General features: G+C 47.0%; 1 protein-coding gene across 2 annotated transcripts; it reads left to right on the top strand.

Moving 5' to 3' along the window:
* The first annotated feature begins 3,924 nt into the window (after positions 1-3,924).
* GMNN (geminin DNA replication inhibitor) lies at positions 3,925-15,547 on the top strand. Of its 2 annotated transcripts, none has more exons than XM_055127655.1 (7): positions 3,925-4,086; positions 6,653-6,707; positions 10,364-10,441; positions 11,867-12,008; positions 13,287-13,369; positions 13,980-14,090; positions 15,142-15,547. In XM_055127655.1, the coding sequence occupies exons 2-7, from the start codon at positions 6,660-6,662 to the stop codon at positions 15,298-15,300; spliced, it is 621 nt and encodes a 206-aa protein (XP_054983630.1). In that variant the 5' UTR covers positions 3,925-4,086; positions 6,653-6,659; the 3' UTR covers positions 15,301-15,547. The 2 variants fall into 2 exon arrangements, with proteins under 2 accessions (XP_054983630.1, XP_054983631.1); XM_055127656.1 differs by lacking the exon at positions 3,925-4,086 and adding an exon at positions 4,372-4,481.
* The last annotated feature ends 1,004 nt before the right edge of the window (positions 15,548-16,551 follow it).

Genomic DNA, 16,551 nt, shown 5'->3' with positions numbered 1-16,551 from the left:
ACCGTGCAGGCCACGGTCACCAGCACCCCCAGCTGACCCCATCTTCCCCACCCCCCACTCCCTGGGTACTACTGTGACTCTTAAAAAGACACCGGCCAGGTCAGAACCCTCTGGAATAGAAGGTAGATTACCAAAATGCTTCAGATGGAAGATTTCCAGCAGATTCCATGGGTGCAGGGCCCTAGGACTTCCCTGCCAAAAAGGCCTAGTTCTTTTTTTTATTTTATTTTATTTTGCTTTTTTTGCGTCACAGCTGGCGGTGCACAGGGGTCAATCCTGGCTCTGCACTCAGGAATTACCCTTGGCGGTGCTCAGGGGACCATATGGGATGCTGGGAATTGAACCCGGGTCTGCCATGTGCAAGGCAAATGCCCTACCCGCTGTGCTATCACTCCAGCCCCAGGGCCTAGTTCTTGACTGGGGAAGTGGGGTTGGCCCTGGGGGAATATCTCAGCTGGGGGGAGAACGGTTGGTTGCTCCTTATAGCCAATTCCTTCTTCCCCTGCCCTTTGCAATGCTGGGGATCAAACCTTGGGCCTCAGGCTTGCAAAGCAACTAGTCTGTCACAGGCTACATTCCCCCAGCCTATACTGTATTCCTGAACGTTCTCTCTTTTCAAGGGGCCCTGCCCATAATATAGTAGGTAGGGTGTTTGCCTTCTACACAGTTGACTGGGATTCAATCCTGGGTATCCCATATGGTCCCCGGAGCCCACCAGAAGTGGCCCAACTCCTCTGCCCCCTAAAAAGTTCTCTTGCTTCCTTGGGAGGTGGGATCAAGGAAGAGCTTCCCCATCTCTGGGATTCAGACCCTGCTGGTGCAGACTCTGTGTGGGGCCTTGCTGCTGGCACTGGGGGGAAATCTTCCTTCCGGAATCCGCGTGTGGATTGGGGACCGTGAGAGTGTACATAGGCCGGTACCTGGCATCCATCCCAACTGCCCACATGGCTTTGTTTACGGGATATAGAGGCATTACGAACGTTGCTCACTTGGCAGATGTTTGTCCTGGCTGAAGTAGAACAGCCTAGGTGAAAGGTTTTCGAAAAGATACACAGGTTAAGAGAGGAGGATTCAAAATGATTTGGCTTTCAGGATGCCTTTCCTTGTTTCTGGCTCTCTGATGTTCGCTTTGTTGACTTTTCTCAGGCTCCGGGCTCTTGAGGTTTTCCTCAGTACACACGCCATTTCCGTCGGCCTTGTTCTTCACTGCTCTGGGTTGTTCCGGGCTTCCTCCAATCGGGGCACTGCCTTTGGAGAGTCCAAGCAGCTGGGGGCCACGGCATGACCTCCATCCCTTTATTTTCTAGCTTCATTATGACATCATTCATGTGAAATGAAGTCCACCTATTTGAAGCTGACACGTTAATGTGTTTTGTTCATGAACTTTCATCCTTCTAAGATTCCCATCATCGGGGAGCCACTGGGGATCCAATTCCCGGCACCATGCTTGAAAGGCACCCAATATTGAAAAGGAATATGGCAAAAGAAAAAAAAAGGGGGGGGGTGGAGCGATAGCACAGCCAGTATGGTGTTTGCCTTGCACACGGCTGACCTGGGTTTGATTCCCAGCATCCCATATGGTCCCCGGGCACCGTCAGGAGTAATTCCTGAGTGCATGAGCCAGGAGTGACCCCTGTGCATCACCGGGTGTGAACCAAAAAGAAAAAAAAAAAAGTAACATGGTTCTTTGCCATGGAGCTAGCCAGTGCTCAGAGCTTCCCCAGAAAGCACTTTTAAAAAGGTTTTATATGGACTGGAGCAATAGCACAGCGGGTAGGGCATTTGCCTTGCACGTGGCCGACCCGGGCTCGATTCCCAGCATCCCATATGGTCCCCTGAGCACCAGCAGTGGGTAATTCCTGAGTGCAGAGGCAGGAGTGACCCCTGTGCATCGCCGGGTGTGACCCAAAAGGCAAAAAAAAAAGTTTTATAAAGAAGTGTATAATATTTGATTGGGGCTGGAGTGATAGCACAGTGGTAGGGCAGTCGCCTTTCACGAGGCCACACGTGTTTGATTCCTCCGCCCCTCTCGGAGAGCCTGGCAAGCTACCGTGAGTATCACGCCCGCATGGCAGAGCCTGGCAAGCTACCCGTGGCGTATTGGATATGCCAAGAACAGTAACAATAAGTCTCTCAATGAGAGATGTTACTGGTGTCCGCTCGAACAAATCGATGAGCAACGGGATGACAGTAACAGTTGACAGTATTTGATTACATTTAATATTCAAACACCAAATCACCACCATTACACCTTCCCACTACCATATTTCAGGTGTTTCCATCCTGAATGTCAATCCCTGCCCAAAGCAGAACCGAAATAATTTATTTTGTATTGTTTGTTATGAAAAACCACTGAAAATGCTACCAAAAAGTTTCCTTAGAGCAAAGAGTTTGGAGATTGCTGTATTTCACCCAGGGGTCATTAAGCCCTTCTGTAAGAGATCACTAACATGTTGTTAACTGTTGAGCCTTATATGATGCTTGAGTGATAGCACAGTGGGTAGGATGTTTGCCTTGCACGCAACCAACCTGGGTTTGATTCCTCTGTCCCTCTCTGAGAGCACAGCAAGCTACCGAGAGTATCCCACCTGCACGGCAGAGCCTGGCAAGCTACCCGTGGTGTATTTGAAATGCCAAAAACAGTAACAACAAGTCTCACAATGGAGATGTTACTGGTGCCCGCTCAAGCAAATCGATGAACAATGGGATTAAAGTGTTACATATAGACAGGCAGATGAATAGATCTGCTAAAAAAAATTTCCCTCTAAGATTGGTTGCCTCCTTCTTTATTTTCATTAATAAAAATTTTTTTTTGCTTTTTTTGGGGTCACACCCAGCAATGCACAGGGGTTACTCCTGGCTCTGCACTCAGGAATTACTCCTGGCGGTGCTCGGGGAACCATATGGGATGCTGGGAACCGAACCCACAGAGGACCTGTGTAAACGCCCTCCCTGCTCCAGGCCCCAGCAGTACTTTTAAAAACATTTCTTAAAACAGTGCTGGGTATGGTCCGTAGCCCCTTTCTTTCCTCTGAAAAGGATAATCCCGTGTCAAGTTAGGAAAAGGGAAAAAGCACCATCTACGGCAGGGTAAACAAAAGATCTGGTAGGACTCCAGCAAACTCAGATGTACTCTGTCCACAGGAAATTTGAGAATTTTGCAGATCAACAAGAAGATTAAGGGGGGGAAAAACAAAACAGTCCTATTTTACTAACGCCTCCTGCCTCTTCCTATCGCAGTGACGCTCGGCGCCTAGAGCAGGAGGCGGTGCGTATTAGGCGCCCAGCGAATACTCACAGGAGGGGGTCCCAAGCTCCCCCAGCACTGCAAAGAGTCAAATCAAAACGCTCAAAGTTCGTGCTCAAAAGACAATTGGGGGCTCACGAACAAGAGCTTTACCGAAATTTAACAATCCGTGCGCTACCTAGGCGCGACTCCTCCCTCCGCCCCCACCCTAGTGCTCAATTCTCTTCTTCTTTTTTTTTTTGGAGTCACACCCGCGATTGACAGGGGTTACTCTGCGCTGGGCTCTCCGGAATTACTCCTGGCGGTGCTCGGGGGACCACAAAGGGATGCCGAGGATCGAACCCGGGTCCGCCGCAGGCAAGGCAAACGCCCTCCCGGTCGTACTATCGCTCCGGTGTCCCAGTGTTCAGTTCTGTTGCGGGCAGGAAGCATCTTTTTCCTGCTTGTACATAACTGACATCGAAAGGAAGATTCTCCAAGGTCCGGGGCGGGGATGGGGTGGGGCGCGGCATCTCCGCGTCACAAACCTGTCGCGGCCGAAGGTCCCCGGACCGGAGACAAGCCGCGCCGAGTGCGCAGGCGCCGCGAGGGGCGGGGCCCCAAGGGCACAACAGAAAGCGATTGGGTGGATCCGGGTGGCCCCGCCCTCCGCCTCTCGTCCAGAGGTCACGTGGGCGTCTAAGGCGCGCGAGTCGCCTTCTCGGACTCGCTGAGCCGCCGCGCGTCGCTCAGTCCGGCGGCTGTGGGGAGGGACGCGGCCTGCCCGAGGGCCTTCTCAGGGCCCTGGTGTCACCGCTGCCAGCGTGCGTGCCGAGGACTGCGCATTTTCATCGTTGAGTGTAAGACAAGTGGCTCGGGGCTCGTCGCTCGTCGCTCCTGCCGGCCGGAAGTCGCGTCCTCCCGGGGCCGCCGCGGGGCCGCGGCCGGGCTCTGGGCTCCGGGCTGGGCTGAGCGGTCGCGGGTCGGGCGGCGGCGGCAGGGAGAGCGGAGGCCGCCTCATTGGTCGGGTCGCTTTTGGCGCGCTCTCTCGTCCGTGCTTCCTATTGGCTGGCGGGCGCCGTCCCCCGAAGGGCGAGCCGCGATTGGACGGCTGGCGCGCGCGCGCCGCTGGAGCGCCCGCCCCCCCTGGCGGCTTGTTGGGCCTTGGGGGCTGCTGCGGGGCTGGCGGGACCGGGCCTCGGTTTCCCCATCGCTTCCCCTGGGGCCTCCCGCGGGAGAGGCGCGCCGGTGTGACGTGGGTGACTCCCCCCGGGGACCCAGACCTGGGCTTGTGCTCGGAGTCCCGTTGTCTCCCAGGGGGGCGGGGGGCGCGGGGCTGCGAAGGCCTGGCGGGCTCGGCCGTGGGGGGGAGGGGGCCCGGTTCCCGCCGTCGGTTCCGTTGCCCTCAAACTGCTTTTCTTTTTTTTGCGAGACTCCTCCCAAAACCGTTGCAGGAAAAGCCGGGCGCCGTTTGCATGCGCCGTGCCGGAGGGGGCGGAAATGCAAGGGAAACGGGGGTGGGGGGCACCCGAGATGGGGGGGCACGGGCCGAAAGCGCCTGCCCAGAGCCCTGGCGGTGCTGCTGAGGAGGAGGGGGACCACCCCAGGCCCGGGGGAGGAGGGCTAGGCTGGTCGTGGTGCGGTCCGCCCCCACCTCCATCCCCCATCCCTCTTTTCCTGTCTCTGTTCTGGCGGGACCGTTGGCGACAGGTGTCAGAGCTCCCGTGACCCGCCCCCCCGCTGTTCGGTTATTGCGCACCCCCCCCCTCCCCAGTTAGGATGCTGTTGGGCGTGGCGGGGAGGGGGCGCTCAGCTTTAACCCTCAGAGCCCTGTCATCAGCTGTAGGTGTTATGTTGGTTTTTATCTTTTTTTATTTTTTTCAGATTCATTTTAGGGGGCTGGAGCGATAGCACAGTGGGGAGGGCATTTGTCTTGCACGCGGCCGACTGGGGTTTGATTCCCAGCGTCCCATATGATCCCCTGAGCACCGCCAGGGGTGATTCCTGAGCGCAGAGCCAGGAGTAACCCAAAAAGCAAAATAAATAAATAATGATTCATTTTATTGGGGGCGAGGGATTGGTTGGGAACCCAGGGGTCCGCAGAGCCTACTACTCCTGGCTTCACTGCCCAGGGTCACTCCTGGCATTGCCGGAGGGCCGGGGCAGATGCGGTGGTGGTGATGGGGATCCTACTGGGTGGGCTGGGTGCTAGACAGGCCCCCTAACCCCTGTGCTCTCTCTCGGGCCCTCCTGACTATTCTCCAGAACAGCCTCCAGCGCACCCAAGTGTCCAGGCTTTGCTTTTCCTCTTGACCCTTGTGCTGATTTTTTTTTTTCTTTTTGGGTCAGGGGTTACTCCTGGCTCTGCACTCAGAAATTACTCCTGGCAGTGCTCAGGGGACCATTTGGTCCCCTGATAGATAGAGGTCACGTGGGCGTCTAAGGCGCGCGAGTCTCCTGCCCAGGGCCACGGGCAGGATCGAACCCTGGTCGCTGCGTGCAAGGCAAACGCCCTGGCCTCTCCATGAAGAGTCGGTGTTTGTCTCTGTGCGATGTAGCGGTATCAAGGTGTTCAGTACTGAGTGGCCTGTTGGAGGACAGTGAGAAGAGATGATTCCTTTGGGGAATCGTAGCCCGTGGTGCTCGGGACTTTTGGCTCTATGCCCAGTTCCAGCTGTTGGTGGTATGTGGGATTGAACCCCAGACAGCTGGGCAAGGGGAAGCTCTTAGCCCCATTACTCTCTCTCATTTTTTTTTTTTAAACTTGCTTTAAGATCGTTTTACTTACTATTGTGGGGTTGGCCTAGCTGTGCCACGCTCAGGGGTCACTCCTGGTTCTGTCGAGGGATCACTCCTTGAGGTGCTTGGTCCAGAGGTTGAAGCAAAGCAAGTACCTAAGATCCCTGTCCTTTTTCTCTGGCCCCATGGTTCCATTTTTCCAAATAATTTTTTTTTTTTAATTTTTTGGTTTTCGTTTGGGGGCTTTACACCCGCTTTGCTCAAGACTTCTGGCTGTGTCTTCTGGGATCACTAACTTGGTGGTGCTGGGTGCCCTGATGTGGTGCTGTGGTACTTTAGCGTACCTTTACCTGCTGTACTGTATCTCTGGCCTCAACTTTATTGTTTGTTTTTGAGCGCTGCTGGCAATGCTCAGGGGTTACTCCTGGCTCTGCTCTCAGGACTCCTGGCAGTGCTTGGGGAACCATAGAGTATGCTGGGGATCAAACCTAGGTCGGCTGTGTGCGAGGCAAATGCCCTACCTGCTGTACTGTCACTCCTGCTTAGGCCTCAGATGTTTTGCTTTTATGATTGTAATCGCTTTCAACAACAGTAAACCTAGACTCTACCTTCAGTTGCAAATTATTCTGGTTTTGAGTTATTTCAAAAAATTTTTGAATGTATTTAACATCTTCTGTGCTTTATTAGGTTCATAATGAGTTCCAGTATGAAGCAGAAACAAGAAATCAAAGAGAATGTAAAGGTATGTGATGAAATCAGTTTAGTCTACTATAAATGTTATGGTTAGAAACATTTTGACATAATTTTAACTCGAATTTCTAAAAACCTGGATTACTAAATTTTAATTTTGTCAAAGGTGAACAACTTTTACTTATTCTGGTTAAATATTAAAGTTTTGTCATCTACCAAGATAGGATGAATAAAAATCCCTTAGGTTTCACATTCTTTCAACAGTGTAGTTTCCCAAGTTTGAGGTTTCCCCCCCTTCCTTGTTTCCTTGTTTTTTTTTTGGGGGGGGATCATTCACCCCCATCTGTGTTCAGACCATGCTGGGGATCTGATCTGGGGTGCATAAAAGCATGCTCTCTGGCTCTTCTGCCCTCTTCCAGCCTCTACTTTGGATAATTTTATTTTACTTTACTGTTTTGGTTTTCGGCCCCACCCCGTGGTGCTCAGGGTTTCCTTCTGTGCTCTGCCCTGGTGGTACTCAGAGGACCATGTGGGGTGCCAGGAATTGAGTCTGGTTCAGCCGTGTACGAGGCACATCCCTTATCCCGCAGTACTTTCATTCTGGGCCCCTAACATGACTTTTCTTGAAAAATATTTAATTATAAAAGTTTTTAGGTCATAACCAGTGGTGCTCAGGAGCTAGTCTGGGTATAGTTCTTGGGATTGCTCCATAGAACTTGGGAGACCCTGTGATCAAATCTGGGCCTCCCACTTGGAAAGCTTGTATTCTAACCTTCTGTGCTGTCTCCCTGGGCACACAAAGTGCTTATTGTTTCATCAGCTGCTTATGATGATGACATCTTTCAAATATTCAGAAAGAGTCAATGTTTAATTTATTACTACTATTTGGTTTTACTACACCTGACTATGCTCAGTGGTTACTCCTGACTCTACACTCCTGGTGGAGTGTGGTGGACCATGTGATTGTTGAGGATTGCACCCAGGGCCACGGGCAGACACCCTATTTGCTGTACTATTGCTGTAGCCTCACAGCTTGCTCATTTGTGTAATGAAAGTATTGGACTAAAACTAGGTTTGTTAAGTGAATTTTAGAAGCTCATGATTTGCTTGCATGGCATATGCAAAAGTATGTTTAAGTGGGCCCAGGGGTTTTTTCTTTTTTTTCCTTTTGAGAAAGGGTTCACAAAATTGTTTTCCAAAAAGGATTGAGGCCCATTAAAGACTTTCTGACTAAAAAGAGTTGAATCTTTTTGGTGGTAGTGTTTTAACTGGCTGCTTTGGTCACTATTGGTTGTACGTATTAAAGTACACTAATACCTTCTATAAGCTAGTTCCGCTGTTAGGTTTTTTCTGTTTGTCAGGGAACTCTAAATTTTATCTGAAATGTTGGTATAATATTTGTTCTCAGAGTAGCTGGCATTTGTTCTTCAGTTCAATAGTGAGATAATAATCAACAGCAGAAACCTTACCGTGGGAAATGGAAACTCATGTCAAGTGAAGTACAGTGTGGACCCAGTAACTTTCTCACGCTGCTTTGGTATCATGTTCTTACTGGCCTTGTTTGAGTATTCACCATTGTTTGCTATCCCATGGTGGCAGTATAACTAATGATTTTTTTTTTTTTTTTTACAAAAATAGAGGGAGCTTTGGGTTCAGGAAATATACAGGAAGGTATTTACATATTACAAGGAAGGTAATTTTTCTCAAAACAATAGCTGGGTGTTTTGGAGTATTTAATATGTGTAAGTACACACTGACATTTTAATTGTCTCCTAGTGAATGGACTTGAAATAAATCTGCCTCTGTAATCAGGTAGAGGTAGTGGAGGGTGACGTGTATTTTTTTTTTAATGTTTTATAGATATTTCTTTCATGAATGCATATAATATGTAGTGGAGGGGCTATTCACCACTTCAAGTCAGAAAGAAAGCATTTTGATTCAGGAAAGAAGTATTTTGTATTCCAAATAATTTACCTTTAACTGTAGCTTATCTCTTCTGTGGGTTTCTTCCAAAGATGTTGTAATGCTTAGTGAATTTTTTTGTTTCTGTGTAGAAGATCTGGTTTTTGGGGGGTGGGTGGTGAGGTGTTACACCAAACTGGTGTACTCGGGCTAATTCTTAGGGGACTTGTGGGACCACATGGGATGCTGGGAATGGAACCTGAATCAGCTGTGTGCAAGGCAAGCACCTTACCTGCTGTACTATTGCTTCGCTCCCTGGAAGCTCTTTTAAAATGGAATGTAAAGACTGAAGAGATAATACTGTAGGCAGAACCTTGCATGTGGCCAATCTAGGTTTGATCCTTGACACCGCATATATCACCTGAATTCTGCCAGGAGTGATGTTGAATGAAGAGCAAGAAGTAAATGCTGAACACAACTGCACATGAATCCCCCCCCCCCCACACACACACACAAAAGAAGTATAAATAATTATGCTGCACTAGAATTTCATCAATGATTAGAAGTATTAAGGCCTAGATATAGATATCTTGTTGTCTTTTTTTTTGGGGGGGGGGGTCACACCGGCAATGCACATAGGGTTACTCCTGGCGGTGCTCGGGGGACCCTACGGGATGCTGGGAATCGAACTGGGTCGACTTCGTGCAAGGCAAATGCCCTACCCGCTGGGCTATCTGTCCAGCCCCACCTTGTCATCTTTTTGTTGACAAAATGATTGTAGCTAGATAGTATATAGAGGGGCCAGAGCAAGTAGGGTTCTTGCCTTGCAAGCAGCTGACTGAGGTTCAACCCACAGTACCCACAATGTGCCCTGCCAGGAATGATCTCTGAACGCGCCAGGATTAAGCCCTGAGCACAGCCAGGTGTGGCCCCAAATCAAAAAATAATGAAGTGTAAAGAGAAAAACTGCTTGTGTCTGTCAAGTTTGGATGATAAAATTCATTCTTAGAATCTGAACTAATTACATTTTAGAGAAGTTTTTTGTTTTCTTTTGACAGGGTTCACAGCAGCTGTTTTTCAGGGTTTACTCCTGTTTCTCAGGGTCACTCCTGGTGGTGCTCGGGGGAGGGGGCATATGGAGTACAGGGGATTGAACCCTGACTTGCCACAAGCAAGGCAAGCACCCTGTACTATCTCCATCTCTCTCAACTCTTAAGGCAAGCTGTACTATCTCTTTGGTCCAGAGAGGGAAATTTTGTGTAGGTATAAAATTATGCTGTGTTGGGGCTGGAATGATAGCATTTGCCTTACACGAGGCCGACTGGGGTTCAATTCCCAGCATCCCATATGGTCCCCTGAGCACTGCCAGGGGTAATTCCTGAGTGCAGAGCCAGCAGTAACCCTTGTGCATCGCTGGGTGTGACCCAAAAAGCAAAAAATAAAAATAAAATTATACAGTGTTGTGTTGTTATGGGCTGGAGTGACAGCACAGCGGTAGGGCGTTTGCCTTGCACATGGCTGACTCAGGTTTGATTCCTCTGCCCCTCTCAGAGAGCCCGGCAAGCTACCGAGAGTATCTCGACCGCAAGGCAGAGCCTGGCAAGCTACCTGTGGCGTATTCAGTATGCCAAAAACAGTAACAACAAGTCTGAAAAAAGAATGGAGACGTTACTGGTGCCCCCTCGAGCAAATCGCTGAGCAATGGGATAACAGTGACAGTGACAGTGTGTAGTCGTAGTAGGACTAAGACAGTAATAATTCATATACAGCTCAGTCACCAGAAAGTGGATTATCTTTACTTTGCAGAATAGTCCTGTCCCAAGAAGAACTCTGAAGATGATTCAGCCTTCGGCAGCTGGATCTCTTGTTGGAAGAGAAAATGAGGTATGTGAAGATGATACTATCTTTACATAAAAGTCATTTCCATGGGGCAGGAGAGAAAGCTCCATAGGGTGGAGTGCATGTTTTGCATCAAACCCTCGGTTTGATGCTTTTTTGGGTTTTGTTTTGCTTTTTGTTTTTGGGCCGCACCCTGTGATGCTCAGGGCTCTGCACTCAGAAATTACTCATGGTTGAACCTGGGTCAGCCGTTTGCAAGAGAACCACCAGACCTGTTGAGTTCACTCTGGCCCCTGGCCTGATGCTTGGTACCACATAACCCTCTGAGCACTGCCAGGTGTTCAAAAACAAAACAAATTTTTTCCCAAGATTTTCTTGGTCAGAAATACCTTAGTCGTTGAAATTTTGAAGTGTCTCTGAGTGACAATTAGCAGCCCCACAGGAGTGGGTTTTGTTTTATAATTGTTCAGTTTAGGAAAGTTGACATGAATACCTGTAATAGAACTGGGATGGTATAATATGGGTTTTTTTTTTTTTCTTTTTGGGTCACACCCAGCGATGCTCAGGGGTTACTCCTGACTTTGCACTCAGGAATTACTCCTGGCAGTGCTTGGGGGACCATATGGGATGCCGGGGATTGAACCCAGGTCGGCCACGTGCAAGGCAAACGCCCTACCTGCTGTGCTGTCGTTCCGGCCCCAGTATAATATGTTATGAACTTAATCAGTTTGAGTAACTGACAGTTTGAGACTAAAATATTAGATTTAATTATTTACCCCTGTGTGTAAATTATGAAAATCATAGCTGAGGCTGCCTAGAATTTTGTAAACTGAAATTTGAAATTATTCCTTTTCCCTGTTGCTGAATTATCACAGTATCACTGTCATCCTGTTGCTCATCAGTTTGCTCGAGCGAGCACCAGTAACATCTCTATTGTGAGACTTGTTACTATTTTTTGGCATATCGAATATACCATGGATAGCTTGCCGAGCTCTGCCGTGTGGGTGGGATACTCTCCAAGAGGGGCAGAGGCTGAATTACGAACAATAAATCTGGTTTCAGCTAAGCCTAAGATTCAAGACTAATTCAAAATAGCTATTAGAGATAAAATTTCTAAAATGTAACTTACATATTGGTAGTTTGAATTGTCTTTTTTTTTTTTTTCTTTTTGGATCACACCTGGCGATGCACAGGGCTTACTCCTGGTTCTGCACTCAGGAATTACCCCTGACGGTGCTCAGGGGACTATATGGGATGCTGGGATTCGAACCCGGGTTGGCCGCATGCAAGGCAAAATCCCTACCTGTTGTGCTATTGCTCCAGCCCCTGTCTGACTTTTTTATTTAAGGGCCAAAAATAGCAAAAAGATGCAGAGATGAATGTTGAGCTTTTAATATATAAGGGGGGAGAAAATCACCTGGCTTTCTTGTTCTTTAAAATGAAAGTTTGATGTATGTATTTCCATTATAGCCAGTTAAAGGCTTATCTAAGAAGAAGCATTGGAACGACCCGTTAACATCTAAGTCTTCGAACTCTGGAGCTGTCCCAGAACAGAGTGAAAGTAAAACTCTTGGAGGAGTCACCCAAGAAGCATATGATCTTATGATTTCAGGTAGGAAAAAAGGAAAATTAAATGTATTTTTATCTCAAGCTTTTAAGTAGTAACTAGTTGTTATACTGTTAAAAATTCTGAGAATACTTGGTATTTTACTTTCAGTTTTGGTTTTGTTTTTGGGCCACACCAGGCGATACACGGGGATACTCCTGGCTCTGTATTCAGGAATTACTCCTGGCTGTGCTTGGGGACCGAATGGGATGCCAGGAATGAAACCATGGTTGACACAAGTGCAGGGCAAGCAGATATAAATTTGAACAGGTTTCATTGTTTAATGAGATCTGAATATGGATAAATAATAGAAAAAAGAATAGCGATTGCTTTTTTTTTTTTTTTTTTTTTTTTTTTTTACCTTTTTTGGGTCACACCCAGCGATGCACAGGGGTTATTCCTTGCTCTGCACTCAGGAATTACTCCCTGTGCTATTTCTCCAGCCCCAAATAGTGATTACTATTAGTAAAGAATTATTAGTATTAGTAAAATATTAGTAAAATCACTATTACTAAAGAATAGTGATTACTGTTACTGTGGCAGCACTGATATTAGGTAGCCTTATGGGTAAACAAAACTTATAAATAACTAGTCTTACAGGAAAAAAGTCTGGAGGATGAATTTAAAGAACAGAATTTTAGGGGCTGGGACAATAGTACAGCAGGTGGGCTACTTGCCTTGCACGAGGCCGAACTAGGTTTAATCCCCAGCAGCACTTATGGGTTCCCTGAGCCTGCCAGGAGTGATCCCTGAGCACCACCACAAAAAATTTTTTTTGAACATATGTGTGAAATGTGAAATTAGGGAGCCGCTGGTGATGAATGAGCAGCATTGTGCTGGTAACAAGCATTGGCTTTAGTACGTGTGTGGGGACCATATCCAGTGGTGTTTGGGCTCCTCTTGGTTTGTGTTGGAAGTCACTCCTGCCCGGGGTGTTTGTGAGACCCGGTGGTGGTGGGGAGCAAGCTCAGGGCTCCCAGATACCCAGCATGCGCTTTAGCTCTTTAAGCCCTCTCTGGGTTAGCTTTGTTTTCGGGGGTCAGTGGTAATATAGCAGGTAAGGTGCTTCCCTCGAATGTGGCCGTACTGGTTTAATCCCTTGCACCCCACATGGTCCCATGAGCCCTGTCAGGAGTGTTTCCTGAGTGCAGAGCCAGGAGTAAACCCTGAACACAGCAGGTATGCCCCCAAAACAAAAACAACAGCAACAACAAAAGTTATTGTTTTTACAGTAGAATATATTAATGGCTTCCAGAGTTACATGTAAAAAACAATTTATTTTAGAAAATCCATCCTCTCAATATTGGAAAGAAGTGGCAGAAAGACGGAGGAAGGCTCTCTATGAAGCACTTAAGGAAAATGAGAAAGTATGTATGAAAAGTAAGAAAGTATGGGATATAATTGTGTGACCCTTTAGTATATTTATTAGAATAACATAAACTTTTAATGTGAGCTTCAGAGAAATTAGAAAGACAGTAAATACAGTGATACAAAACAAGCCTGTTGGGCCTGAGCGGGTAGGGCATTTGCCGTGCAGACAGCTGACCTGGGTTCTATCCTTGGCACCCCATATGGTTCCCCAAGCAATGCAGGAATAATTCCTGAGTGCAGAGCCAGGAGTAGCCCCTGAGCATTGTCGGTGACCCCAAAAGCCACATCAAAAGAAGCCTTTGCGGGGAGGGCGGCTGGAGAGGTAGTGAGTGAGTAGAGCACTCGCTCCGTGCGCGGCCAACCCAGGTTTGATTCCTTAGCATCCACCAGGAGTGATTCCTGAGTGCAGAGCCAGGAGTGAGCACTGGAAGTGGCCCCAACTCCCCCCATCCCCAACCTCCCAAAAGAGCCTATTTTGTTAAAAACAAAGATAGCACCCCTTTTAGGATCTTTGTATTAAGTGTATCAGTTTTGTGCTTGGAGTCATATAACTTGGTTTATAGCATAGCAAATCTATACACTACTGAACTTTATTTTGTTTTACAGCTTCATAAAGAAATCGAACAAAAGGACAATGAAATTGCTCGCCTGAAGAAGGAGAACAAGGAATTGGCAGAAGTAGCACAACATGTACAGTATATGGCAGAGGTGATAGAGGTAGGTATTTGGACATTCATCTGATTCAGAATCATCTTTTAGAGACACTGAAAAACGAAGGGCTTGGATTGGAATCCGATTACCTGGGTTTACTCAAGCACCTCTAAGTTGATTGAGAAAAGCAGGTTTTTATCCTGTCAGGGCTACATTTTCCTCATCTAAAATGGGAATAACAGTGCCACATTCTAGGTTTATTAGAATAGTTTTATAATAGATGGAAATTTAAAAGTAGTGCCCCCACATAGCAAGAATTCAATAATATGAATCTATTATGAAGTAAAAAATACAAGGAACTTCACAGTTGACTTTTGTTTTCTTTGGCTTTACTTTTGTTGTTGTTATTAGTTTATTTTGGGGTCACACCTGGACCTGCTTACTTACCACGGGTAGGGCGATTTGCCTTGTGGCTGACCTGGGTTCGATCCCCAGCAACCCATAGGCTTCCCCAAGCCTGCCAGGAGTGATCCCCGAGCACAGCCAGAAATTAGCTCTGAGCACTGTTGGGTGGGGCTAAAAAAAAAGTTGTGCTGAATTGCTGTCTTATATTTTAGAGCCGTGACAAAATTGACTTTTTATTTGGAAGGGGCTGTTCTCAACTGCCATTGAAGTATCAGCCCATAGCAGATGAAAATTAGAAAACTTAGTCCTTCCCTATAGATAATATGAAAAGTATTGATTTCAGTTCTATGCTGAAAACATGTGCTTTTTGTTTATTGTTTTTGGTTTTGGTTTTTGGGCCACGCCCAGCAGTGCTCAGAGGCCATATAGAGTGCTAGGGATCGAGGCTGGGTTGGCTATGTGCAAGGCAAGCGCCTTACCTGCTACACTATCCCTCTGGCCCCTGAAATTTGTGCGTTATAAAAACGAGCAAGTTAATACCGACTGCTGAAATAGCACCCACCATGTTTAACAGAACGCTGATTGTAAGTAGATTTAATAGACTTGAAAATAACTTGATAACTTTGAGGGTCACTTATGTCACAATACTGATAGTAGGCTTGGATTTTAAAGCTTACACAAGAAATGATTTTTAATGTGTTATGTTTTGAAGAGGCTGACTGATAAACCGCTGGATAACTTTGAATCAACGGATAGTCAGGAATTTGATTCTGAAGAGGAAGCTGTTGATTCTGAAGTGGAAGACTCAGAGATCGGTACATGTGCTGAAGAAAAAGTATCTTCCTCCACAGATGCAAAACCATGTATATGAAAGTCACTGATACCTCACTTGAGACGTATACTGCCAAGATTGACCTCCACTATAGTGGTTCTTTGTAGTAGAGCTAATAACTATATAATGCAAACTTGGAATCAAACTTTCCTTGTTTGAATCCTGGGATCCTTTGTATTAAAATACAAATACTATGTATTTTTAATCTATGGTATTTTATGTAAATAGCATTTTCTCTGTTGTTAGATTTCTGTATTTCACAAATAAACTTCAGTTTACTATTGAACATTGTATGTGTCTTGGAAGAGTGAAGAAAAATGATTTATTTCTATAGGTTAATTTTATTTCCTTTATATTCTTATGCTGTCTCAGAGAGATGAAAAAACTTATTCCTCTTCAGATTGATTATTGAGGCGCTTTTTTTGGCCTAGGGTTCCACTCCCACCTCCCCATGTCCGTCCCCGCCCCAAGAAAGAAAAGAAGAGAGACTCTTTAACACACCCAGCAGTGCTTAGGGCAGACTCTGGGTTCTGCAATCTAGAATCACTCCTGGCAGGCTCGGGGGACCATATGGTGTAGGATGACATTACTTTGCCCTTTCCCTCCTTGCCACAAGTAGCTTGTCCCGGTTTTACCCAGAGTTTAGGCTTACCCCATGCACACCCATCAAGGTGTTCCTGAATCTCTCCCATCCCTTTGTTTAGCTATAATCACTTCTCCATGTTCTCTTCCCCAAAACAGTTAATCCGCGGCTTTCCCTTAATCTGACTGCTAATTTGCAAGGTCAGACCTTCATAGGATACTGAATTTATATTATATAAGTTAATATTGCCTTTTCTCCTCTTCTTGTGCCTTTTGAATAATTTACTTTAAAGCTATGTTTGTTTTGTATAGACACAAGAAGACAATGCATCTCTTATTGTGTCCATACAAAATAATTAATATTATGAATTCTTATATGTTTGCTGGCTGAGGAGAAGAGAAACACATTCATGGGACTCCACCCTTGGGTGGATCCTCCTGCTAAAAGAGAATTAAGTCCTAGGAGAAGCATCCCCTAAGGGAAAGGACCTTACCCTATTGATGGTGACCACACCTACGTGTATGCCCCAACCCCCTGATGCTGTGGAGATTTAACTAGGCTGGAAGAGTGGGTTGGGGGCCCAGATCCACGGGGCAGATCCACGGGGAGAGATCCAGGAGAGCGGGAGAGAAGCGGAGGGAGAGAATGAAATAAATGGATCGAGCAACCAGTTTGGCCTTCTTCCTTCTTCCTTCCGTCGTCGCCTG

The sequence above is a fragment of the Sorex araneus genome, chromosome 2 (assembly GCF_027595985.1).
Source record: "Sorex araneus isolate mSorAra2 chromosome 2, mSorAra2.pri, whole genome shotgun sequence".
In the NCBI taxonomy this organism is placed as follows: Eukaryota; Metazoa; Chordata; class Mammalia; order Eulipotyphla; family Soricidae; genus Sorex; species Sorex araneus.
This window is presented reverse-complemented; position numbering and strand designations above follow the sequence as displayed.

What these genes read in the sequence shown, in the direction of transcription:
- GMNN (XM_055127655.1), top strand. Translation starts at nt 6,660, where the DNA reads ATGAGTTCCAGTATGAAGCAGAAACAAGAAATCAAAGAGAATGTAAAG. An exon ending in CACTTAAGGAAAATGAGAAA is followed by an intron (nt 13,370 to 13,979) that starts GTATGTATGAAA and finishes TTTGTTTTACAG; the next exon opens with CTTCATAAAGAAATCGAACA. An exon ending in ATATGGCAGAGGTGATAGAG is followed by an intron (nt 14,091 to 15,141) that starts GTAGGTATTTGG and finishes TATGTTTTGAAG; the next exon opens with AGGCTGACTGATAAACCGCT.